Raw genomic sequence first — 26,332 nt, 5'->3', positions numbered from 1 at the left:
GCGTCACCGATAACCCTCCATCGAACTGTCTGGTGCAGCGTAGTAGCCAGCTGTGAAGCAACACGGCAGTATTCTACTGCATCTTTCTCTGTAATCACTTCTATCAGCACACACTAGACACTACTACACATATCTAATATCTAATCAGTTCAGTCAGCACAAACTGCTGGATATTTCTAATCAGTTCGATCAGCGCACCCTACTGGATATCCTTTTTGCAGAAAAATCACACTGCACTGCTGGATATTTTGCCTGGAAGCAGGGCAACTCTACAGTGCACCGTCGTCGGCGGTTATCATCCATCGCTGCTTAACTTAACTACGTCGTGGATAAGCACGAGTACAAGATTATTTTATTTTATTTTCGTTAGTTGAAGATCGACGAGGATTGCTTCCCGTTCTCGCCCTCTCGATCGCCTCCAGCGTAGTTGCAAAAGCAGAAGGCGACACCCCTTCGCGCCCCGCCTCGCCCACTTGCTCCAGACCAAACGGGGCAGCTATCATCATGGGGCTCGCCCTGACTTTCTCGCCCTGACTTTCCCCCCCTCGAATTATGGGGGATTGATTGGTTCATGCTGCCGCTCCACCTGGGAAACGGAAAATCCCCGTGTTTGTTTAATGGCGCGGTTTTGGAGTCTCGAGGGCCGGCTCTTTCTGCCATTGTTTCTTTCTTGACTCATGTTTCGGTTAGGCTACTTCTTGGAGAAGTAGTATACATTGATCAAAGAGGTGTACATTTTGAGTTTCACAACTTGCATTATGCTCGATCACAAGGGTGTAATTTTTTTTACCACACGCACTCTGACAGTGACAAAATATAACCCTACGACTCAGAACGAACCACGACGACCCGATACTAGCACGGTTCCGCTTTGATCCACTAGGGCGAGTTGCACCGAGCAGAGGAGGAAGGGACTATCTATCATTCCAGGCCAAATTGCAGCGCCCAGTTGCTCCGAGCTTATCTTCCTCTCTCGGCCCATCCAAATATCTATCCAATTGGAGCCGTCGCCGAGGTTTGCTTTGCCCGATTGCTCGCTCGCACGCTCGATAGGCATCGCACTCCATTGCCATCACCACCTTGCACCGTGCACCAGTGAAAGGCGGGCTCCTGTTGCTGTCGCGTCCATGCACTTGCTGGCCAATCCATTGCACTTGCGCATTGTCTTCCACGATCGTGCGCCCGGGGGCTGGCGGGCGGGGCCTAGCTGACCAGCTGCTGCGCGCGCGGCGCCATGGCCACCTGCTCCACCGGCGCGGCGGGGTACCACGCGTGGGCTGGCCGGCTCAGCTGCGAGGGCGGCGGCACCAGCGCCATGGCCATCGACGCGGCCGCGGCCTCGCCCCTCTTCCTCCTTTTCGGGGACCCGGAGGAGGAGGACGAGGATGACGAGTCCGAGGTCGCGGGCTCGGGTGACGGCCGCTTGTCCCCGGCGGCCGCGGCCGCGGCGTGCGCGGCGGCGATCTCGGAGCCGATGCGGAGCGGGAAGTTGAGGAGCGCGCGGGAGCCGCGCATGCGGTACGCGGCGCGGTCGTAGGCCACGGCGGCGTCCTCGGCGGTGTCGTAGGTGCCGAGCCACACGCGCGCGCCGTTCTTGGCCGGGTCCCGGATCTCCGCCGCGAACTTGCCCCACGGCCGCTGCCGCACCCCGCGGTAGTGTTTGCCCCTCGCCACCGCGGCGGCCGCCTCGCCCATGAACGCCGCGCCCTCCTCCTCGCCCTCGCCCGGGGACGTGGCGGGGGGCGTCTCCGGCTCGAGGAAACCGAAGCAGGACGGGCCGTCGCACGCGTAGGCAGAGTCCGGGGAAGGCAGGAGGGGCTCCGGCTTGACGGCGGCAAAGGAGCCGTCGGGGAGCCAGCCGCAGGAGAAGGCGTCGCGGAGGGCGCCGTAGACGACCATGTCGTCGGAGTCGTCGGCGCGGAACGGGAGCGACTCGCTCCACTGGTCCGCCACCAGGCTCCCGAAGCTGGCGCTGCGGCAGTAGGCCGGCCGCTGCCGCCTCGCCTCCGCCACCGGCGCCGCCGCGGCCGCCGTGTCCTCCATGAGGTGCTGCCGGATGCTGTCGAGCACCAGCGCCTCCGAGGCCGGGTTCAGCAGCATCCTCGCCGTGCCCTGTTGTCTCCCGGGGTTGGGTTGGGTCTGTACTCCGTAGGCTGTAGCTGAGCCGATCAGTGTGTGTGAACCGGGGGCGCCGAGTCGAATGGTGTGATCGGGCCGGGGTGGCGGGTTATATAGTGGGGAGGCCGGTCCTGGTTCGTTGAACTTTCCCGCCCCGGATTCACGTGACGGAATGGGTTTCCATCCACGAGTAAAATAATCTAGTAAGAGGGCCAGATAGGTTTCTCCAAAACTTAGTTAAGTGGGAGGAGTATTTTACGGGGAGGCTGCCGCTGCCCTCGCCTTTTCTCATCATGTCTCGTTTTTGTTGGGTAGCCCCGTGCAGGTAGGGGGTGACGTCAGTGCTGAGCTCGCCGCCCCGCCGGGCCGCTACTGTTGGGGGCGATGGTGAGGCGGGGGCATGCGCAGGCGCGATTTTCATATTCCCGTGCCTTCTGGATCGCTCGCTGCTCGGGCGGTGCAAGTGCAACCTCTGCGTTGCTTTGGCCTTTGGACATATTCTCGGATTATCGTTGTTATTATTCAGATGATGAGCTTGTTCTTTGATACTCCTCCTATATCATTGCTTGGTCCGCAGAATCGCTTCTCTTGTCAACTGCATTTCCCATCCGAAATCCAATCTTTTATTCCCTTGTGTATATGTACTTCACTTCTCTTGTCGCCTTGCTATCCGAAGGCTGCTTGCACCGCGAGCGTGCACTTTGTTCACCCTTCACCGTGTCCTTCTCGATTGCTGCCCGGCCGGTGCAACCTCTGCATTACTTTGTGCCGAGGGAATTGTACAAACCACCCACCATTTTATTGAGGCTAATGTTGCATAAAACACCTACTACATAGGTTTGTTGTGAAAGACACCATATAATGGTGTAATACATTGTAAATATGTCTAATCTAGTGTTTAGATACATTGATGTAATTTCAGACAAATAGGTCACACATGTAAGGGCAGTTTCAACCGGCCGATGCAAATGAACGTGATTTTTGTTTGCTCTTTATCCGTTTGGTCTACTTGTGCGTGTTTGGTTTTAGATTTGGGTCGGTCGGTGCACCCACCATAGCCGACACATTTGTCCAATAAAACAAAATTGAACATTAAAACTGCCGACCAAAGTCCACTTCAAACATAACATAAAACACAAGGTAAAAAAAAACATAACATAAAACATAATAAAAACAAAAAAGCCTCACAATCATCCTCGCCCACACCACTAAGTGTTGTCATCATCGTTGGAGCGGGTGAGGTCGAAGAACTCCGACGGCTATGTCCAGGGGAACGCCGTCTGGTAGGCCGCCAACGCGGCCTCCTCCGACGGGGCTGCCTGGCGCCGCGCACGCCTCTTCCTCCTGCTCCCGCTGCTCCACCCCCTCACGCGCCCAGTGCTGCTCATCAGCCCGCTCCTCCTCTAGCGCGCGGTGACGCTACTGCTCAAGGTAGGCCACCACCTCCTCCTCCGACGCACCGAGACACACCGGCGGCGTGCTGACTCTCATGCACGACGAGCTGCCATCGCGTATGTCTCGGTGGCTGCGGGCGGTGCCGCCACGAGCGCATTTGGTGCCGGTGGCGATGACAGTAGCGGGCAGACGCAATCACCGGCCGCGGATGGAGCGCTTCCTCCAGACCATGTGTGTGAGACTAGTGGTGGTTGTGTTGGCCATATGACAACTACTTTGCTGTGGTGGCCACATAGCAACTACATGGATGCTAAAATCTAATGGCAACAACATCAACCATGTGTTTTGGTGCCGGTGATCACATGCCGAACTTCGTTCATTCAATTTTGGTTCAAAATTTAGCAATTTCAAAAAATGTGAAAAAATTGTAGTAAATTTCACATGTCTACACTACCATTCTGGGAAAGTTTTACCCCATTTGGACCAATGGTTTGCTAGATGGTGGAAGTTTTAGTTAGCTCATACTATTTTTTGGTTTAAATTTTGACATTTTCAGAAAAATGTGAAACAATTCCAGTAAATACTACATGTATTCAATATTAATTTGGGAAAGTTTCAACTCAATTTGACCACGGGCTTGGGAGATAATGACGGTCTAATATGTCTGCTGATGTGGCCTGTTTTTACTGCCACATGTGCACTTACAAGGGGGACTCATTTATCTGGAATTATGTCAATGTATCCAAATAGTAAATTAAACCTAACTGCAATGTATTACGTCAATATGAGATGTTTTCTGCAACAAATCCGTATAGTACTTACAAGGGAGTAGATGTTTTGTGCATACTGGACCCAATAAGTGATGGCTGTGCAATTCCCACTTACTTTGGCCTTTGGGCATAATTCTCGGATATTATTCGGATGAACTCGTTCTTTTATCTGTCATTGTTTTGTCGAGAGCTCTGCAGAATCGCTTCTCTTGTCAACTGCATTTCACGTCAGAAATCCCTTACTTTATTCCCTCGTGTACTGCAATTTTCACTTCTCTTGTCACCTTTCTATCTCAAAGAGTGCTACTACGTGATTGTTTATTGTAATCGTTTCCAAATCGCCATGTCTTTCCAAATTGCAGGAAGAAAAACCCAGGAAAAAAGGAGACAAGTCTGAACCCTGACAAGACGATGGATCCGTATTGAATGCAAGTGGACCTCAAGCTTGCCGTCAGAGGAAGAAATTGCGTAGAAGTCATGCGGTGCAATGCTCCTGGACACGCCCCTTGCGCCCGCGCACATGACGATAAAGACCGTTTCGTTTCTAGGGCCCCAACCCGCGAGAAAAGCATCGTGAATTTTTATACTTGCACGAGGAGTACTTTCTTTTTCTTCAGTGCCAAGAGTAGGGTTTGCTACCACAACCAAATATCATCATGTGACCTTAAGTTCAGTGTTTTTCACGCAGATTGAACCAGAAGTCGCCCGGTTTAACTTTTAGGCCTTCTTTGATCTGAAGGAATTTCATATGAATTTTAGTGGATATGATTTTTATAGGATTTTTTTTCTTTAGAATTCTTTGGTTCATAGGAATAGATTCCTATTCCTACATAGAATTGATTCATATCCTTCATATTTCATAAGAAAATAAAAATGAGCGTAGACTCAATAGAAAAATTCCTTTGATGTCAACCAAATGACATCTCATTTCATATTCCTACTCATAGGATTTGAGATATATGTCATCTCATTTTTTACAAAAATCCTATTCCTATGATAATCCTATCCTATGAACCAAAAAAAGGCCTTACCCGCCGAGACAATTCTCTGCTTGTTATCACGGGAATGTGCGCGAGATAAAATAAGTTGTCGTGATTTCCTTGGGACCTTGACCACGGCGGGTGAACGAGCTTGCTGCCCGTAGAAGTCATCGGAGTGAAATGAAATAGAGAAACGGCTTGGTGGCGCTCGACCGTGACGTGCCTGTCCTTGTCGTTTAGGATGCCTTCCAGTCTAGATAAGATCAGCAGCGATTGGGTTTTCAAACTTGCGTTTCTACTGCTCGAGCGGGCGGTCATGCCATTGACGGGATGTTTAGCTGCGCTGATAAAGATTCGGCACCTCGTCGTGCTTATCGAAGGTCGACGCTCGTGCTTTTGTTTTCTAATGAGACGTTGATCGGTGAATATTAGGCCCGTTAACCGTGGTAATTAATTCCTGCATGCTAAATTACCTCAGTTTTTCAGTACTGCGGTTTTTCTTTTTTGGCAATACTTTGCTGTCGAACTTTGCCTAGCTCCCCGCACGGGGAACAGTTTGATGCCAAGATTTGCTCTGGAACCTCACGGTTTCATACTACCTTGCAGCCTCAGCTAGGCCACGGTTCAAGCTGTCGCGCACTTCCGCCATCTGCTTCCAACACAGCGTCCACAAGCCACAGGTTACCGGCTTAAGATAAAATAACATAAGGAGTTGGACTGGTCAAAGGTCAAGCCGGACTTTGACCGTGGACCGGGAGAGGATCACGGGTCCCACATGGTGGCTCGATCGGCCGATCATCGATCAGACCAGACGGGTCACGGTCGCACCACGCACGCACGGATGCAAAGGAGCCGGAAGAAAAGTCCGTCTGCCCTGCCTTGCCTTGCCTTGCGTGCGAGATATGCTTTCAAAGTCCACGTCCCGAGCAGATGCAGAGCACACCTTCTCGGCTCCTTCCTTTCTTGTTGCTTCCTTCCTTCTAGAAGCAGTGGGGGTAGCACTTCCGAAGCTCCCGGCATCGACAACAATGGCACAGAGTTTCTGCAGGCTAGCAGCCTAGCACCCGGCACCGGACTGTGTCCTTCCTACTCTGGCATTTCCTGGCCAGCCCAACGCCTGCCCTGCCGTCCGATCTACTGTATAATGTAAAACAAACGGATGTAAAACCCACGTAATCGTCAGCCAAAAGAGTAGTACAGCAGTTGAGCCGACGGGCAAGTTCTAAACTAAAAAAACTAAGAACGGAAATAAACGGAGAGAGGGCCGACCTTCACCGCTTCCTCGCCGACCCTTTGCCCTTTCGGTCATTGATGTTGCCGTCGGCAGCCGTGTAGGCGTCAAAGGCAAGAGGTGGGTCGTCGGAGCCATCGGTGATGTCGGAGGCGGAGAAGGAGTCGATGAAGCCGGCCATCCTCCAGACGGTGTCGGTGGTATCGTATTTTTTAATCGGTCAATGACCGGTCCGTCCGCTCGAACGATTTGGGGCCGGTTTCAGACGCGTGGTTGTAGATGCTGAGCGTTAGGTTGCCGGGCATGATACACTTTTTTTGGTGAGAAATTTTCGATCTATTCATCTTCAATCATGACAGTACAACGAATATCAAAAATAATAAAAATTACATCCAGATACGTAGACCATCTAGCGACGACTACAAGCACTGAAGCGAGCCGAAGGCGCGCCGCCGTCATCGCCACTCCATTGCGGGAGTCTGGCACAACTTGTTGCAGTAGAGAGTCGGGAAATCGTCGTGCTAAGGCCCCGTAGGACCAGCGCACCAGAACATCAACCGCCGCAGATGAAGAATAACGTAGACAAGAAGGATCCAACCCGAAGACACACGAACATAGAAGAACAACGATGAGATCCGACCACCACATTCCCACCAACGGTGCTAGACGCACCGCCGAAACAAGGGCTAGACGAGGAGACCTTTATTCCATCTTCAGAGAGCCGCCATCTCGTCTTTCTGAACAAGACATAAACCTCACCAAAACTAAAAGAAACGACGAATAACGAAGAGGAGGCGGATCTATCTTCGGCCCTTGCCGAGATCCACCGCGCCCCCATGACCCTAAAGCCACTAGAGAGGAGGCGGACTTGTGGCGGCGTCGGCGGAAGGCAGAAACCCTAACATTGTTGTGGAGGAGGAGGAGGCGGTGGCTAGAAAAGCTTCAGCCGTAACTGCCGGGCATGATACTATGAAGTCACTGCTTCACTCTACTCTGTGTTAGGTTTGACCTGGTGCTGAACTTTTGCAACGACTGTAACAGGAGAGCTTGAAGACAAGTCTTCAAACGTGCCAAATACTCTCTCCGCCTAGAAATACTTGTCATCAAAATGGATAAAAAGTTACATCTTTTTTTATCCATTTTGATGACAAGTATTTTCGGACGGAAGAGTACTACATTGGTCGCATTTCCTTTGACCGGAACTAGCAGGTACATTCATCAGTGATTTTAAAGCCACGGAGGAAGTGTCTATCTTCCATTGGACTCCGACTACTAGTACCCAGGAGCTGCTGATGTTATGCAACAAGATAAGGCAGCATTCCGAGTTTCCAACAGTCCAGGTTGGAAACCATGCACGTCGTCTCTGCTGACGCTGCGGTCTCCGAGAAAAGAGCGGCCGATGCCGAAATGAGGCTTCATGGCGCTTTCCGCGGCTCCCTTCGTCCAAAACAATATATAAAGTACACAAAATTTTCAAGGTTTGACCATGAATTTGGTCAGTATTATGTACATTGCACATCTTACAATTGGCACCTTCATATTCAAGTTTAGAAGTATTTTTTAATCCGATGATATCAATTTTGTATCTTATCATGACTAGTGGTTGGTCAAAGCAAAATTATAGCTAACACATGCGCCTTATATGTTTCAGGGGCGGAAGAAATAATACACACAGATAGAGGCCATACATAGTGGATGCAACTGAAATGAACCACCAAAGAGGCAAAGAGAAACATTTTAAAAGCTTTTAGTTTAATGCAGCTCAAATGTTAATATCCAATGTTCATTCATGTCGGCGACCTCCTAGGTGTCCCCACTCCTCTCGGAATCCCGGAGGCGACTGCATTAACCTTCCTCCTGCTATGTTGCTCGCACTTATGGAAGCATAGGAACGACGTCGTCTTCAACTTGCTAGCGCCATCTTTTACCAGGTTGCGACGGTTATGCCTAGATGACGCACTCCTCTGGCACTGTAAACTTAAGGACTGCGACAGGAGCAACGTCGATGCGTGGTGCCTACTCCTATCTCTTTGCATGTAATATCTTTCTCTTGTTCTTGTACCCTTTTGCTGAATGCTTGGCTTAAAAGGCCCTTCTTGATGAAATATTCAAGTGGGGAGTCTCCGCAACTCCTGTGACCATTTGAAGAAGAAAATGCGTGCCTTGTACGATTTTGAGCTAAACCTAACAATGTTGAGAATAAAAACAAATAAGATGTGGGTTGAAGCTAGACTCTACCCGCCCGGGCCAGGTTGCCTTTACTGAGTGCAATAGAGCAGGTCGGGGGGGGGGGGGGGGGGGACATCAAAGGTTCAAATCAAGTAAGATCATAAGTTAGAGCATCTACAACATCTACAACCGGATGCCTCAAACCATTCCTCATACGCCCGTGGACGCGCTCGGCCAGTGACCGGACAAGAGAGAGAAGAAAAAACGTGACCCAACTGGACTCCTCATATCATCCCTATATGCCCGGGTTATCCGCGAACCCTCATATTCATCTCAAATATGGGGAGGATATGAGGGCTCCTGCAAGACTTTCAGGCTTGTCATCAAGTAGGTCAAACCGGCTCTAGTATGGGAGTGACGACAGCGATACATCGGGGGTCAGATCTGAGGGCGACTGTGGTCGTTTAGTGGTTCATAAATTTTGGTGTAATTTTATTATATTTGAGGTGCTTTATAATGTTGACGAATCTTAGAATATAGTAGATCTGGGTACTTTTAGATAGAAAAGGAGTGATGACCAATTCTCGAAAAAAATAGAAAAAAATCAAGGACACTGGGGATAGTCCTTAATTGTTGGTCTATCACTTATATCACCAAAATGACAAAAAATGAGCAGAAAAAAACAGAATATAACTATACCCTAAGGGCATCTCCAACGCCCGCCTGCAGACCAGACACCGCATCCATTCACGGACAGGGGCCAGTCCACGGACACGTATACGGAAGCCGGCCATCCAATACTATCCACATACATTTTAAACTATATTTCAACTAACCGGACGAAATTCATCAAACACGACCGATTTTATTAAAGTTCGGACATCATGTACCAAAAAAGGTCGATATTGTGACTTTAACTAACTAAAGAAAAAAAAATCCTACAACTTATACCAGGCGACCACCTCACTACTGCACTGTCGTCATCGTCCGTACCACCACCGCTGCCGCCGCCGTCGTCCCTCCAACGGCGGAACGACGCCGGAAGGCCGAGGCAGCCCTGTCCGGTCATCGCCTGTCGCTCGCAGATGATCCGCTCCACCCCCTCCTGCGCGGTGCGAGGGCCATCGCAGACATTCCCGACAGTGCCTACGGAACTCTGATGGTGGCCTTGGGCCCTGTCGATGTTGGCAGGGGAGTTGCTAAGCGAGTACTCCTTGCCAATCTTGGCGAGCTCGCCATCAAGGCAGTGGCGGCACCTGACGGCCGTCTCTACAATGGTAACGGAGCGGTCGAGGGCCCACGTGGCGCGCGAGGTCTAGGTCATTGCGGACCCATTCCGGCGGTGCATTGGACTTGGTGAACTCGGAGCGGCGGGCGGCGTTGCGCCGATCGTACCGCATCTGTTGCCTCGCCGTGCGCTTCTCCTGGAGACGACGGCCCTCGAGCCCGATGAACCACCGCCATTGCCGCCTTCGAGGCAGTGGAGTATGCGGCCGCGCGCCTTGGTGGTCGGGGGCGGCAGCTCGTCATTTGACACGAGGGAGATGCCCTAAACCCCTTGCCCACGTTTGGCGTTTGTAGCACACAGCACCTAGCAACCCCATTGTTGCCGTCAATCGCTCAAGATGCGACATGGGACCGATTCACGGATTCAGACAGCCAGAAGAATTCTGAGTGAGTTGGTCAGACGAGGGCGCAACCGTGCAACCTGATACCGACAGTCCACTGAACTTGTATAACGTTCAACGCGACCCAAGCACCAAAGGATGCCGGTCAGAAAGAGCTCAAATGTTACCATTCTCATGGGAAAGAGCTCAAAGACCAACCGGTTTCGAAACGGGAAAAGGGAGAATACGCCATCCTCCACTTGCGCGCAAAATCCACACGTGCTCAGACTAGCCACTTGGGGGTGAATCGGCATGATAACTCCGCCGCTTGTTCTGCTGCTTCTGCGTTGCTTCCTGATGTTGAAGCGCTACGGCTACGTTACGTAACAGCATGGCAGTACGTGTAAAAAGTCTTTGCTGCATGATTGATGAGACACGTTGACAGAGACACGGTCGGACGACGTTGCCTCTGAAAATTGTCGCTCGGCCACCCTCCCCTCGGATGAAGTGCTTCGAAGAAACGATCCTTGCACCATGCAACACAACGGCCTTTCTGGCAGCGGGCGGGCAGGCTGGCCTGAGGTTCGGCCATGCATTGCAGAGCCCCTGAAGCACGTACACGCTGATTGATCACCTGCGTATGATTCCGGTGTTTTGTACTAGCATTTCTTGAAGCGTTTGTCTGTAGCATCCTACGGTCGCCCGTCGGCATCTCCGAGCGTGTTGCTGTTACGAATTTGCAGCGTGACAGACAGACAGGCACAGGCGTGTTAAGATAAGATTGTCTCCATTTGTCGTCTGACGATCCACATCAGCTGCGTCGTGGAGAATGTGGTCCAGACATGGACATGGCATCCAGGTCGGCTGTCCTCGGTGCATTGCATTTAGGCCAGAAAACCGCGGGCGCACCTGAGCTCGTAGAAAGAATATGCTGTGATCCCAAGTCACTGTCCTTCCGCATGTAGGCCACCGTCACAACGATACACACACATGTTTCTTCAGCACAGGACAAGACCAAACCTATGCTTATTTCAGAGTATACAATGTCCGTAAAAGTGACGTCGAACCAGAGAAGACATTTCAGTTCAGCTCTCGCCTCCGAGGCTGCGGTCATAGCTGGTCTGCTGGTGTAGTAGCCGTTGAAATAACACCACATGTCTTATATATACGGGAGGAAAATATCATTATCCAGTGTAGGACACCCTGTTTTTCTCCGGTGATAAACTACCTTATGTGAAAGGAAAATATCTGCTAACAACTTACACAAAGGACTGTTGCTCGAGATAAGCTTGAACCTCCACTCCACGGATGGGGCAGGAGTAGGACGGGCAACTTGCCATGGAAGCCTACTGTGTAACCCAACTTGGCAAATAATAACAGGCGCCTACACGCAACAGCGTGGCAGCGCATCTGCATGCACACGCAGAAACGGAGAAATGGCATAATAATTGTACGTTCCACAAAGCAAATTGGGCATGCGGGGTACCCGTCAGTTCGTCTAGATGCCGTGAACCGAAGAGCAGTGCTCCAACGACAGCCACGAAAGGGAGCGGTTTCCAGCGTCCGTTTGTGCTTTTGTGGCCCCGTGTCTACTCTACATACAAGTTTTTTGTTGTTGCAAAAGTTGCTCTTTAGATTTGACAAGTTTTCTTTTTGAGAAAACTTTATACTATTTGACAAGTGGCTGCAATGGTCCCGTCTGGACTCTGGCTTGTGTGACATGGCAGCCGTTTATGCTCGTACCGAATTCTTCAGGGCTGGCAAATATTCAACGGCGAGTGGACCGTGGAATTGAATGCGCTGGTTTTGGCCGCGGGAATGCGCTAGTGCGCCAAGTTTTACCAGCAGCGGGTTTTGTCAGATAAATAACTGGAGAAATACGATCACATGCCCAAAGTCCTCTTCTGAGCTCGAACCATGTGAGCTCAGGCGAACAATAAATAAAACAAAATAAAAATAGAAAAAGCCAAAAAATATGAATTTTCCTTTGGCAAAATAACAATGATGTGTGTTTTCACATGCTGCAAATTTTGATGGAATCACATTCATTGATGTATGGAGAAAAAAGTTTATATGTACCTGTAAATTCATGAGAAGTTGAATACAAGTGATGGGATGTCTTGTGCTGCTTGTTTGATCTATACTTATCAACTTGTTTTTATGAACTACTTCTTCCGCATCAAAATATAAGACGTTTATAATGTTTTGTCGCAATCGAAAAGTGCCTGCAGAGACCGAGCTCCATTGAGCTCTTTATTTTTTTCAGCGAAAATACATTTTCCACAATTCAAAAAAAATATCTAAAAAAGAGCATACACGTAGACATAAATTTGTAGCATACATGTACAAAATTTCATGAACATGTATATTCATATGTGATGGACACAAAAAAGACATATACACATGTTAAATTGGGATTATTCTTTGTTGTATTTGGCCCAGATATTTGTCTTTTTTTGTGTAACATGCAAATAATCAAATTAGTTGATGAATTTCGTAAATACATGAAAAATATGCATATGTATTTGTATAAAAAATTGACATTTCTTGAAACTTCTAAATATATCTTGATTTTCTAAAAAATTGTCGTTCTCCTGATTTCCTCTAATTTTAACTAAATAATGATTAAAAACTTTGTTGGGCTGAAGAATTAGTGTAGTCAGGCGGATATGATAGATGGGCGTGTCTTTGTCTCGCGTGCTGTGATGCGGTAATTCGATACGCTCGCTCGCCTCAAGGTCAGCCTCTAGTGGGTTGGAGTGTTTCTTTTATTTTCTCTAGCGAGGCTTGTGTTTTTCATTTTTCTTTCCCTTTATCGTACATATATTTATACTCCTAGTGGGCTGGAGTGTTTTTTTTTTGTGTGTTCTCATTTTGCTCTCACAGTTTTAGAAAAATGTTTGTAAATTTCAAACAAAATCATCACATTTTAATAACGTTCTGATATTTAGAAAAATGGTGATGCAATATTAAAAAAATTTCCACGACATATAAAAAAATGTCCATGGCATTAAAAATGTTCACAACACTAAAACAATTCTTCAGGCATTTATATACATGTTCATGAAACTTTCAAAAAAGTTTAACGTTTGCTTTGAAATATCCATCGTATGTTCACAAAATGTTTGATGTGCATATGAGAAATGTTCAACACCTATTTGGATAAATGTTACACATGTGTCTGCAAAATGTTCAAACTACATACGAGAAATGTTCAACGTGTATTCAATACTGAGAAATGCTCAACTGAAAAAAAACCCCTGAAGAATGGTCAAAATATTGTTGGGCTGTAAAATAGGTGCAGTTGAGCAGAACAAGTGATTCATTGTGGAGTCTAAGCAAGCTACAAAGAATTACACAGGCAGGCCGCCCTCACAGCTCGACAAGCTTCATTTAGGTGGGTCACTATAGAATCAGCTCAAATTGTGTCCCTACGCTCCAGCCAGCCTAGCCCTTTTGTTGTGGTACGCGTATTTCGAGGAAGTCACTAGTTAAGACTAGTCATAGTGAGGAGTAACTTAGAGTAGTAACATGCATATGTTACTAGTCTATGTTATTACCTTTACAGTGGGTAGTAACATATGTATTGTGTCATGCATCATTTCATTTATTACATTGTAGACTCATTTTTTCTTGATATATGTGATGTTACAGTAACTAGCTATGTTACCATACGTCTCTCTTTCTTCATTAATTACATGCCGCATCATCTACTTTGCCTAGAAAAATATGATGTTATCACCTATGTTACTCCCACTGTGGGTAGTCTAAGAGTTGATTAGCAAATGTCACTTCCCACCTTCACAACTTGGAAGCTTTTTACTTCGTAGATTCGTTTATTCAAAATGTTTTATCTCTTGAATCGTGCATCCAAATATCATACCATTTTAATCGCTGAATTTCCCGCATCGAGATCTTTGAAACAAGATCCCTTGTTAATAGGTTTCGACGAGCTTTTTCATGAAAAAACCAAAAAAATTCTTCAAACCATAAAAAGGGATACCAACAGAAAATGAAATCTAAATGACGAAAAAATGAATACCAAAAAAATTTGGAAGAATGAAACTGGTGCTCAGAGGAATGGTTGCGGTTTTCATTTTTTTTTATTTGAAAGCACATGCTGTGCATTTTTCCTTTTATCAAGGGAGGCATAGGTTGTGCACCTCATGGAAGCACAACTATGATTCTCATATAAGTACAAGTTGTGCTTCCCGTGGAAGTACAGATTATGCTTCTGGCGGAAGCACTGATGGTACCTCTCGTGGAAGTAAATATGTGCTTCCATAAAAAATACAAATTTTTTTCAAGAAGCACAATTGTGCTCGAAAAAAAAAACAATTCTCACCAAAATCTAAGGAAAACCAGGCAAAAGAAAAAGCAAAAAAAAGTGCATGTAGAAAATGAAATAAAACTGGTGCTTTTGTGGGGTGCGCCCAACACGTGACATGTGGCGGCAGCTGTGCGTACGCCCCGCACTACCCACTGGGGGACAGATACAGGGGTTAACCGCTAGCTAGTTAGTCCCACATTCCGACAAACTTATTCGATGCTCATTACATTCCCCTCCAAAAAAGTTGACGCTCATTACATGAGAACAACCATGATCCTGTTTAGAACTTAAGGCACTACTTATAGCGTTAAGCTTCCAAGCACACTCTCAGATAGCAATGGGCTGGCCCATCTAAGTCGGTATATGCGAGATGCTCATTCGGTCTTGGGAAGCTTTATGGCACCTTTTTCCCTTTTTCGTTCCTTGTTTTTTGGATTAGTTTTTTGTTCGGTTTTGTTGGGATTTTTAATTTTCCTTCTTCTTTTTTTTTCAATTGCTTTAACATTTTTAAATGTTGCAAACATTTTTGAATTGGTAAAATTTTATTTATGTTTGTCAAAAAATCAAATTTGTGAAATCCCTTCAAATTTAAAATTTAGAAAAATGTCACCCTTTTAAATTTGCAATTTTTTCTAAATTCATGTTTTTAATAATCATTATTTATTTTTCAAATCTATGAACTTTATCTCTATTTTTTAAATTCCAGAATTATTCCCAGATTTGTGGACTTCTAAATTGTTTTGATTTTTTAAATCTGTATTTTTCTAATGTATATGATTTTTTGAATTTTTGGGCAGTGTTTTAGGATTGGCGATGCTTTTAATCATGATTTTCCGAAAAGTGAGTGAGTGCTGAGCGGAACGAGTTTTTCTTGGTGGGCCAGTTCACTGGAGTGGCGCATGAGCGCTGGGTGGATAGCGAGCGTAACTGGCGCTGAATAGGACCTCTGTGAAAACAAGTCCTCCCCAGATAGGAAATCCGAGCCCTCCTATTTCATTGAATATATTTTCACATAATATGTATTTTTTATTATAGATGTTCATATTATATTTAATAAATTTTGTCAAACTTTATATAGAGAAATCATCGATAAAAACTTTCATTATATCCTCACCAAAATCTGTGAAGTATCAGTAGTGCATCTTTGAAAAGTAGCAGGTACATTACAAAAGCGAAATGCTATTTATTTTAAAATTTTACTAGAAGGCTAGAAACGCCACGAAATGATAGGGAAATCAAAATAATTTTTTTAAGTGTTTTCATTTTTCTACAAGTGTTGTTATCTTTCTTGACTATTTTTTTCATGTGTTAATAAATTAAATGTTAAATATGAAAACTTATTTTTTTACTTATCTTAAATATGTACCTATATATACTTTAACACATAAATATTATGAAATTATATATTTTTTCATAGTTGCATATCCTCAGCGAGGAATTGGATGAGAAGAAACTATCATATCCAGTTTTCAGTAGAGATGGAAAAAAGAAAGAACAAACTATTTTTTAAAAATGTATGTGAATGTTTTTTTAGAATATACTTTTTCCTCTTTTTAAGGACATTTTGATAGCATTTAGAAAAAAAATCAAAATTAATAATGCCAATGATTCAGCAGGCCGCACCGGTGCCGGCCCATTATTGCGGGCGTGCTTGCTCGCAGTCCCAATCTTCCATCGTGAAAGCTATATGTCGCTTATATTGAGGACTAGCTTCTCTCACCTGATAAGATTTCCATTTTCTCTACATTACTCACCCGACTCGTTTCTTGGCGCTCGCTGATTCGCACAGTTTGGCGCGCTCACTACATTTTGCTCGTGCTTTTTTCCTTTCTGTTTCTTATTCACATTTCTTCCTTTTTTTCCGTCTGCATGATTTTCTTTGTTTTTCCTTTGGTTTCACCATTTTTGTTGTTTTATTTCATTTTTATAGGTTTATTTTTTTTGTTTTGTTATTTTCTTTTATTCTTTTCTCTGGTAATATTGGGTTTTCTTTGTTTCTTGGTTTTCATCGGTTTTTCTTCGGGTTTGTTTTGTTTTTCTTTGGTTTTCTTCATTTCCTCACGGCATTCACGGTTTTCTTTGTGTTTTCTGGTTTTCTTTGTTTTTGAGGTGTTTCTTTTGTTTGTTTCAGTCGTTTCTTTGATTTTCACTGTTTTCTTAATATTTTTTCGTCAACACATGTGTATATTTGTTTACACATTTATACATTTTACGTATACATTAGTTACAATTTTTTATACATGTTTAGCACTTTTTTATATGATTAACATTTTTAAAATTAATATTTGATAACTACCATTTATATACACATTGTAAATTGTGTGTATATATTAGGGAAATTCCTTTAATTAAATGTTTAAATTTCGAAATATATGATAAACATTTTTTTACATGATCACCATTTTCGTGAATTTAAGAATTTGTGTTGATTTTTTAATACATGTTCTCTATTTTTCATATACACCAGGAACAATTTTTGTACATGTTTATCATTTTTGAAATAAATGAATGAATAACATTTGAAAAAATGTGTTTGAATTACTTTTATCATACACATTGTACATTTTCAGTATATATTACTAACATTTTTTCAATTTGTGCTTTTTTGTTCAATATTTTAGCACACGTATGCCATTTTGGTATACATTAGAAATATTTTTTATACTCGTTTAAATATTTTCCAAATAGATGATTAACAATTTTTAAATACATGATCAATTTTTTGCATACAGTTTGTTTTCAAATATAAATGTGAAACTTTTTTTCTAAATATTTAACATTTTACAAATGCTAGATTAAGAATTTTTAAAATCTTCCTTGAAGTATTTTTTTTGAATATATACATATTTGAAATATTTGGAAGTTCAAGCAACATAGGCGTAGCCACCCCCCATTTCCTTCTACAGGTTTTCGCATGACCTGATCAAAGATTCCACAACCATCTACTTTTTTTCTCAGAGAGAACACAGCCAACCACGTAGTCTCTCTGTTTCAAAATAGATGACCCAACTCTATACTAACTTTTGCTTGGAATAATCAACCGAGGTGGGTAATTTGTTCTGCGTCATGTAAATGGACGATGTGTTATATCTCAGACTCCTTTCATTATATGAACATGGAGGCCATGTGACCCCTTTTATCAAAAAGAAAAGAAAAGAAGAAAAAGCTGGTTAACCTGAATCTGAAGTGCTCCCAATCCTCGATAGAGCGGTAGTTAGTTGGAAACAGGACGCGCTACGTCGGACCATTTGAAGCAAGCCACAGACTCCCGCTGGCGCTGAACTCGAGCCCTCCTCCCCCGCAACCGCATCCGCAACGACTCAAGAGATGTTCGAACGCATTCTCTTGTTTCAGACTTTTTCTCATCCAAGGTCCATCTCTCTGACTTCCAAGGACGCAAGGTGCAGCTCCTGCCAAAAATATCTTCGTAGACTCAAACCCCTCTCGACCGCTGGTTGCAGCTGCTCGATCGGGTTCTTGTCTGATATGGGACGCATCGATGATCTTAGAAACGTGGCATGATCAGCGCTGGCGGACGGACGGGCATCGCTCCGAATCTCATACTGCGACTGTAGACAATGCACTACAGCGGCGCGCGGTGCTGGTTCAGGGTGTATGGTTTCAGTCGTAGCGTAGAACGGTAGTATGATCTTTTTTTTGCAGGCAATAGTGAGAGCTTTATTCAAGCAAAAGCATTCGCTGGATCATCAGCCAACATGCTGCTCACCAGGAAGCTAGGGGTCTCTTCCAGCCAATTTTCAGTCATACTCAGTGTGCAAGCACGCTTGGCATAGAGATGAGCTGGATAGTTTGCTGACCGGATTACATAAAGAATATCAAAAGATGAAAAAGCAGTAGCTAGCTCTCCTATTTCAGAAAACAAAGGTGCCACAACCGAAAAGGAATTGTGACGATTTTTTCAGAGTTCCACAACCTCCAGGCAGTCTGTTTCGATGATCACTTCCTAAAAGCCTCTGAGATTCGCAAAGTCGTAGCGTAGAACGGTATGACTGACTGATCCTGCTAAACCGAAGGAACAAATCAAACGGGCACAGCTACCACATACGTACGTACATTTGATTCCTTTGACTGCGCAGAGACACGCCGGGTCGCCTGCAGCTGAAGAGGTCGCCCTCGGCCTCGGGTCAGACTCCGTTACGCTGGTCGCTTTCGTTTCGATCTCCCCCATGGCGCCGAGGCCGCTCGTTCAAGCCGACTGACACAGGTCAGTAAGTTTCTTGCAATGGATAGCTTGGAGCATATGTGTACACGTACGAGTCCTCAGGAGCACGTACTCAGGAGAGTCCTCAGAAACTCGCATGGCTGGCTGTACATGTCTCGTTCGTTCCCATCCTAATCTGAATATAAGACCGGCAGGTTATGATGTGATCGCAGATCGGTGACAGGTGATAATTAGGTCAAAGCTATGCTGCCGTTTTATATTCCTGCAGGTGTAACGTCCATGTAGTTTTCGCTTTGATCCATGGATTGACATTGAGCGGTGACGCTGAGATGGTGAGCTATCTCTCTTTTAATTGGATGGTGAGCTATTTTAGCAAGTCATTCGTCCGTCATTACCCAAGAACAGAGCCCAATAGACTGCGGAGTCTATCCTAATTAGTTGGCATAGCTACCTGTTAGACTGAATACCGCTTCTACTGGATACTCAACGACTGCATCTATCCATGCAACATGCAACGTCGGTCAGTCCTACTACTGATAGGAGCTCTAACTGTAATAATTGGTTACAGTGTGTGCGTACGTGTGTATCTTCTTCTCCTCATCCTCCCTCTGTAACTCTATATATTGTACCCCTTGAGGATGAATACAACACACTGATTACTTCTTCTTCATGCACACTAAATACATTCTACATGGTAGTATCGGATTAGATCCTTGGGCCTCCATGGCTCCTACCACACCTGCCGTCGGCGCCGCCACCCTCGGTGCTCTCTCCGATGGCACCAGCGCCTCCACGGCCGCCGGCACTGCTGCATCCTTGTCCACTTCCTCAACCTCCTCGTCCGAGTTGGCTACCTCTACTTCGTCCGGCCCCAACCCGTACGCACTCGGCCTCTTCGGCATCCGCTCCGTGATCGACTACAAGCTCGACCTCCACACCGGCCCCTACTCCACCTGGCACGATGATATGGAGCTGCAGGTTGCCAAGTTCGGTCTCCTCCATCACCTTGAACCTGATGCCCCTGCCCCGCCCGGTGATCCCACCTGGCGCCTCCTCGACCTCGACATCAAATCATGGATCCTGGCCACGATCTCCGACGAGCTCAAGGCCATGGTCAAGGGCAAGCCCTCCGCCCGCGATGTATGGGCCGCCATCGAGGCGATCTTCACCGGCAACCAACGCGCTCGCCAGATGCAGCTGACCACGGAGCTCCTCCACCAGGTCCAAGGGAACCAGCCTGTCGCCTCCTACTGCGGCCGTATCAAGGCCATCGGTGACGCGCTCGCCGACGTCGCGCTGCCCCAGTCCGACGACGCGCTCATCGTCGCCCTCATCCGCGGCCTCCACGCCCGTCACAAGATGACGGCCAAAATCATCCAGCGGGAGGCGTCCACGATCTCCTTTGTGGAGGCTCAGAACATGCTCGTTCAGGACGAGACGATGGAGAAGTCCGCCCACCGGCTCACCTCCAACACCGCGCTCCTCTCCGTCAATCGGTCGGCGCCCTCCGGTGGTCACGGCGGCCAGGGGTCCTATGGTGTCTCCGGCGGCTCTTCTAGCGGCGCCCCCAACCCCGGCAGCTACGGCGGCAGCGGCCTCCCGCCCGGTACTCCATCGCCCAATCAAGGTAAACCGAAGCGCAAACGGTTCAGCAACCACGGTGGCTATGGCTGGTCACCACCGACCGGCGTTCGTCCTTGGACTGGTGTCGTCCAAGCCTGGCCGCAGCAGCTTGCTCCTCCACCTCGTCCAGGCGGTGGCGGTGCTCCTGGGCTCCTTGGACCTCGGCCCGTGCCACCCCAGGCGTACACCATGTACGCGCCGCTCCATCCTCCTGCGCCCTATGGTGGTCCGCCGACCTTTGCGCCGTTCCAGTACGGCCAGCCTCCTCCACCGCCCACATTCCAGCACGGCCTTCCCCAACCCGCCTTCGCTCCGCCGACTGCACCCAGCTTCGAGCAGTCCGCTCTGATTGGGGCGCTGCAGGACATGTCGCTCGCCCAGTCCGGTGGCTGGTACGCGGACTCTGGTGCCTCTGCCCACCTCTCGGCAACGCAAGGTATTCTCTCTCACGCTCATGGTTTTGGGTAACGCCCGAGAAAAACGGTTACTGCACAGTTACCGAGATTCTCGCCGTCCTACGAGAAAGTCATATCCCGAGCAAAAAATCCCAAATTCTTTGAATTTTTACCTCCAACCTATACTAGTATAAAGCAACATCCCAAGAATAAAATCAGAGCAGGACGACCCAGGTTTGAGTCCTCATCTTTGCATATCCTTTCTTTGTTTATTTTGCAAGGAGTCGAACTCGCGACCACCTTGCCTACTGCGTGTGGACGTTCCACTGAGATACTATCACTTCTGTGGTCAAATAAAGATTCAATAGCTCTCTATATCGAGACTAAAAGAATTAGAATTCAAAATTCAATAATAAATTTCGTCCAAAATATATATCCGCCCATTCAGAATCCAAAACCTCGCTCACGCTACCCTGTTGCTCATCATGCACCGGTTATTGTTGGAAATGGCGATCACCTTCCTGTCACTCACCTTGGTTACTCATCTATTCCTTCCCTCTCCCGTCCCCTGTATTTACAGCATGTCATTGTTGCCCCAAATGTCATCAAAAATTTATTATCCGTCCGTCGCTTTACTACTGATAATCTCGTTTCTATGGAATTTGATCCTTTCGGTGTTTCTGTGAAGGACCTGCGCACCCGAGCTCTTCTTCACAGATGTAACAGCGGTGGCGACCTCTACCCGATCTTTCCTTCAACATCTACCGACCCGCCCGTCGCGCTCGTCGCCGCCACCACCGACCTATGGCATCGTCGATTAGGCCATCCCGGCGTTTCTTCCAATTTTAATAAATCTTTTCCTTGTAATAAAACCGACAGCTTATGCCATGCCTGTCAATTAGAAAAACACACGAGATTACCCTTTAGCTCGTCAACAAGTTTGACTTCCGCTGCATTTGAACTTGTACACTGTGATCTAAGGACAGCACCGATTCCTAGTATCTCTGGTTGCAAGTATTATTTGATTATTGTTGACGATTTCACACACTTCATGTGGAGTTTTTCTATGCGTTTCAAATCTGATGCACACTCCGTCCTCTCAAACCTTCATGCCTTTGTTCGCACTCACTTCCATTGCTCCATCGGCACGATCCAATACGATAATGACAAGGAGTTTGACAACGTCGCCAATCGCACCCATCTCGCTCCATTCGGGACTTCTCTCTGTTTTTCTTGTACCTACACTTCACCACAAAACGGCAAAGCGAAGCGAGCTATCCGAACCACTAATGACGTTATTCGCACCATCCTAATCCAAGCTTCCATGCCACCGCCCCATTGGGCTGAAGCCCTAAACACCGCCACTCACCTTCTTAATATTCGCCCCACGAAACCCCCTTCTCTCTCCACAGCACATGAAGCCCTATTTCATGTCCCTCCGTCGTATGATCATCTACGCGTGTATGGTTGCCTTTGTTTTCCAAACATCAGCGCCCAAACCCCGCACAAACTTGCACCAAGATCTCTTGCGTGTGTTTCCATTGGCTATGCCACGGAGCACAAAGGCTATCGCTGTCTCGACCCAAAAACACATCGCATACACATCTCTCGACATGTCACGTTCGATGAGCACAAATTTCCGTTCGCCGAAACCCACACACCCGATCTTCCCTCCTACAATTTTGCCCACGATCACAGCGATCTCCTCCTCCTACCCGACGCGATTTCTCCTCTGCATGGCCTCGATTCCCGTGGCCATGCATGCCCCACCGAAACCGCCCAGGTCTCTGCAGCCTGGCCCAGCCTAGACTCCCGCTTCTTCCTCTCGCTCTGGCCCCTCCTCTCCCGAGCCTAGCGCCCCTCCCCCTCGCCGCAACCCTCCCCCTCGACCTACCAAACCGCCACCGGTGCCATCTACTATCCAAACCCGATCACAGCACGGCGTCTTCCGACCTAAACGGATCTTCGATCTCTCCGTCACAACGCCTCCCTCCCCCATCCCCCGCAACTATCGCGCCGCCCTACTTGACCAGAATTGGTCCGATGCCATGCATGCCGAGTTCACTGCCCTTCTTCAGAATCACACCTGGACGCTTGTTCCCAAACCTCCCGGCGCCAACATTATCTCTGGTAAATGGCTATATCGACACAAATTCCATTCTGATGGTTCCCTCGCTCGTCACAAAACTAGATGGGTTGTTCACGGCTTCTCTCAAGAACACGACATCGACTATGATGAAACATTCTCCCCTGTGGTCAAACCAGCCACAATTCGTATCGTTTTGTCCCTCGTCGTCTCATCTCATTGGCCAATTCATCAACTCTATGTTAAAAATGCGTTTCTTCACAACACTTTAGCAGAGATTGTATATTGCCAGCAGCCACATGGATTCGAAGACCCCTCTCGTCCCCACCATGTTTGCCTTCTTCAAAAATCCTTATACGGCCTCAAACAGGCTCCTCGCGCGTGGTTCACCAGGTTTCTTCTTTTATTTCTACCAACGGTTTCTCTGCTTCTAAATCCGATTCCTCCCTCTTTACTTTCCACTCTTCTACAACCACTACCTATATTCTTCTTTATGTCGACGACATACTCCTCACAGCATCTTCCATTGAATTTCTTCAGCAGGTCATTTCTACTCTTAGCTCAGAATTCTCCATGACAGATCTCGGGCCTCTTAGTCATTTTCTCGGCATCGCTGTCTCTCGCTCTCCCGACGGCCTTCATCTATCTCAGCGCCAGTATGCCCTTGAACTCGTCCAGCGCGCGGGCATGTCCGAATGTAACCCTATCACTACTCCCATCGACTCCAGTTAAAAAATTTCCATCAACGACGGCGATCTTTTAGACAACCCTTCCGACTACCGTAGTCTCACCGGCGCCCTTCTCTATCTAACTCTTACCCGTCCCGACATTACCTACGCCGTTCAGCAGGCATGCTTGTTCATGCATGCTCCCCGCTCCGCGCACCTAAATCTCGTCCGCTGTATCCTCCGGTACGTCAAAGGCACACTCAACTTCGGCACCTTAATTTCTCCATCCTCCAGCACTTCCCTCACCGCTTACTCGGATGCCGATTGGGCCAGTTGTCCCGACACCCGCCGATCGACCACCGGTTTCTGTGTTTATCTCGGTGACAACCTTATTTCATGGTCGTCCAAACGCCAACTAACCGTGTCTAGGTCTAGTGCTGAAGCGGAGTACCGCGCGGTCGCCCATGTCATGGCTGAGACATGTTGGATCCGACAGCTCCTACAGGAACTTCACCGGCCGCTCGATAAAGCTTCCGTTGTTTATTGCGACAACATTTCTGCAGTGTACCTCAGTGCCAACCCCGTGCAGCACCGCCGCACCAAACACATTGAGATCGATATTCACTTTGTTCGAGACAAGGTTCAGGTTGGCGACATTCGTGTTCTCCATGTTCCCACGCCTATGCAGTTCGCCGACGTGTTTACAAAGGGCCTCTCCTCTACAACGTTGTTGGACTTCCGCACCAGTCTCACCGTCGGCGAGCCTCCCGCTGGGGGGAGGGGGAGGGGTTGTTAGAATGAATACCGCTTCTACTGGATACTCAACGACTGCATCTATCCATGCAACATGCAACGTCTGTCAGTCCTACTAGATAGGATCTCTAACTGTAATTGGTTACAGTGTGTGCGTACGTGTGTATCTTCTTCTCCTCATCCTCCCTGTAACTCTATATATTGTACCCCTTGAGGATGAATACAACACGCTGATTACTCCTTCTTCATGCACACTAAATACATTCTACAATACCTGTCTTCTCGATCGTACACTAGTAGAAAAATGGCCATTTGTTCCAGTTCATAAGGCCCATATGTCCCGGTTGGGGAACCGGGACTAAAGGATCGTTACTAATGCCCTAGGCCTTTAGTCCCGGTTCTTATACTAACCGGGACAGATGGGCCTCCACGTGGCCGCTCCGGCGAGCCCAGGCACAAGGGCCTTTGGTACCGGTTGGTGGTACCACGCGTCAGCATTTCAGGGGTTGGTTTTTTTTGAAAGGAGGTGGTTTAGGGGTTTTGGGGGTTAATTTAGGTTGGTATAGGTAGCTAATAGAGAGATGTGTCCTCTCTTATCTCCGTGCTACTACTACTGCTATGCCTAAACATGACTTAGATTGAAGTGAGGCAACATGTAGTGCGTGTCGAAAGTAATACTAATCCTAACTTGATCAAGTTTGGATTGTACTACTTTCGACATGCACCACATGCATGTTGCCTTCACTTCAATTCAATCCATGTTCATTTCACCCGCTGATATATAATAACTCATCATGCTCGCATCATGCATCATCATATTGTTGGGGAACGTAGCAGAAATTCAAAATTTTCCTACGTGTATCACCAAGATCTATCTATGGAGAGACCAGCAACGAGTAGAAGGAGAGTGCATCTACATACCCTTGTAGATCGCTAAGCGGAAGCGTTCAAGTGAACGGGGTTGATGGAGTCGTACTCGTCGTGATTCAGATCACCGATGATCAAGTGCCGAACGGACGGCACCTCCGCGTTCAACACACGTACAGTCCGGTGACGTCTCCCACGCCTTGATCCAGCAAGGAGAGAGGGAAAGGTTGAGGAAGACTCCATCCAACAGCAGCACAACGGCGTGGTGGTGGTGGGGGAGCGTGGCAATCCCGCAGGGCTTCGCCAAGCACCATGGGAGAAGAGGAGGAGGGAGAGAGGCAGGGCTGCACCAACGAGAGATCAAATCGCGTGTTATGGGCAGCCCCTAGGCCTCATATATATAGGGGAAGGGGAGGGCTGCGCCCCCTTTAGGGTTTCCCACCCCCAAGGGGTGCGGCCAGCCCTAGATGGGAAAGGGGCGGCGGCCAAGGGAGGATTCCCTCCCCCCCAAGGCACCTAGGAGGTGCCTTCCCCTCCTAGGACTCTTCCTTAGGGTTCCCCTTTGACCCTAGGCGCATGGGCCATGAGGGAAGTGGCGCCCCAGCCCACTTTGGGCTGGATCCCTTCCCACTTCAGCCCATGTGGCCCCCCGGGGCAGGTGGCCCCACCCGGTGGGCCCCCGGGACCCTTCCGGTGGTCCCGGTACAATACCGATGACCCCGAAACTTGTCCCGATGGCCGAAACAGGACTTCCTATATATAAATCTTTACCTCCGGACCATTCCGGAACTCCTCGTGACGTCCGGGATCTCATCTGGGACTCCGAACAACATTCGGTAACCACATACAAGCTTCCTTTATAACCCTAGCGTCATCGAACCTTAAGTGTGTAGACCCTACGGGTTCGGGAGACATGCAGACATGACCAAGACGTTCTCCGGTCAATAACCAACAGCGGGATCTGGATACCCATGTTGGCTCCCACATGTTCCACGATGATCTCATCGGATGAACCACGATGTCAAGGACTTAATCAATCCCGTATTCAATTCCCTTTGTCTATCGGTATGTTACTTGCCCGAGACTCGATCGTCGGTATCCAATACCTTGTTCAATCTCGTTACCGGCAAGTCACTTTACTCGTTCCGTAACACATC

General features: G+C 47.6%; 1 protein-coding gene across 1 annotated transcript; it reads right to left on the bottom strand.

Moving 5' to 3' along the window:
• Nucleotides 1-680: 680 nt before the first annotated feature.
• LOC123190153 (ethylene-responsive transcription factor 2) lies at nt 681-2,215 on the bottom strand. The gene has a single exon (XM_044602747.1). It carries the CDS (start codon nt 2,098-2,100, stop codon nt 1,204-1,206), a length of 897 nt encoding a protein of 298 aa, XP_044458682.1. The 5' UTR covers nt 2,101-2,215; the 3' UTR covers nt 681-1,203.
• Between the last annotated feature and the right edge of the window lie 24,117 nt (nt 2,216-26,332).

This window comes from Triticum aestivum, chromosome 2A, assembly GCF_018294505.1.
Source record: "Triticum aestivum cultivar Chinese Spring chromosome 2A, IWGSC CS RefSeq v2.1, whole genome shotgun sequence".
NCBI classification, from domain to species: Eukaryota; Viridiplantae; Streptophyta; class Magnoliopsida; order Poales; family Poaceae; genus Triticum; species Triticum aestivum.
This window is presented reverse-complemented; position numbering and strand designations above follow the sequence as displayed.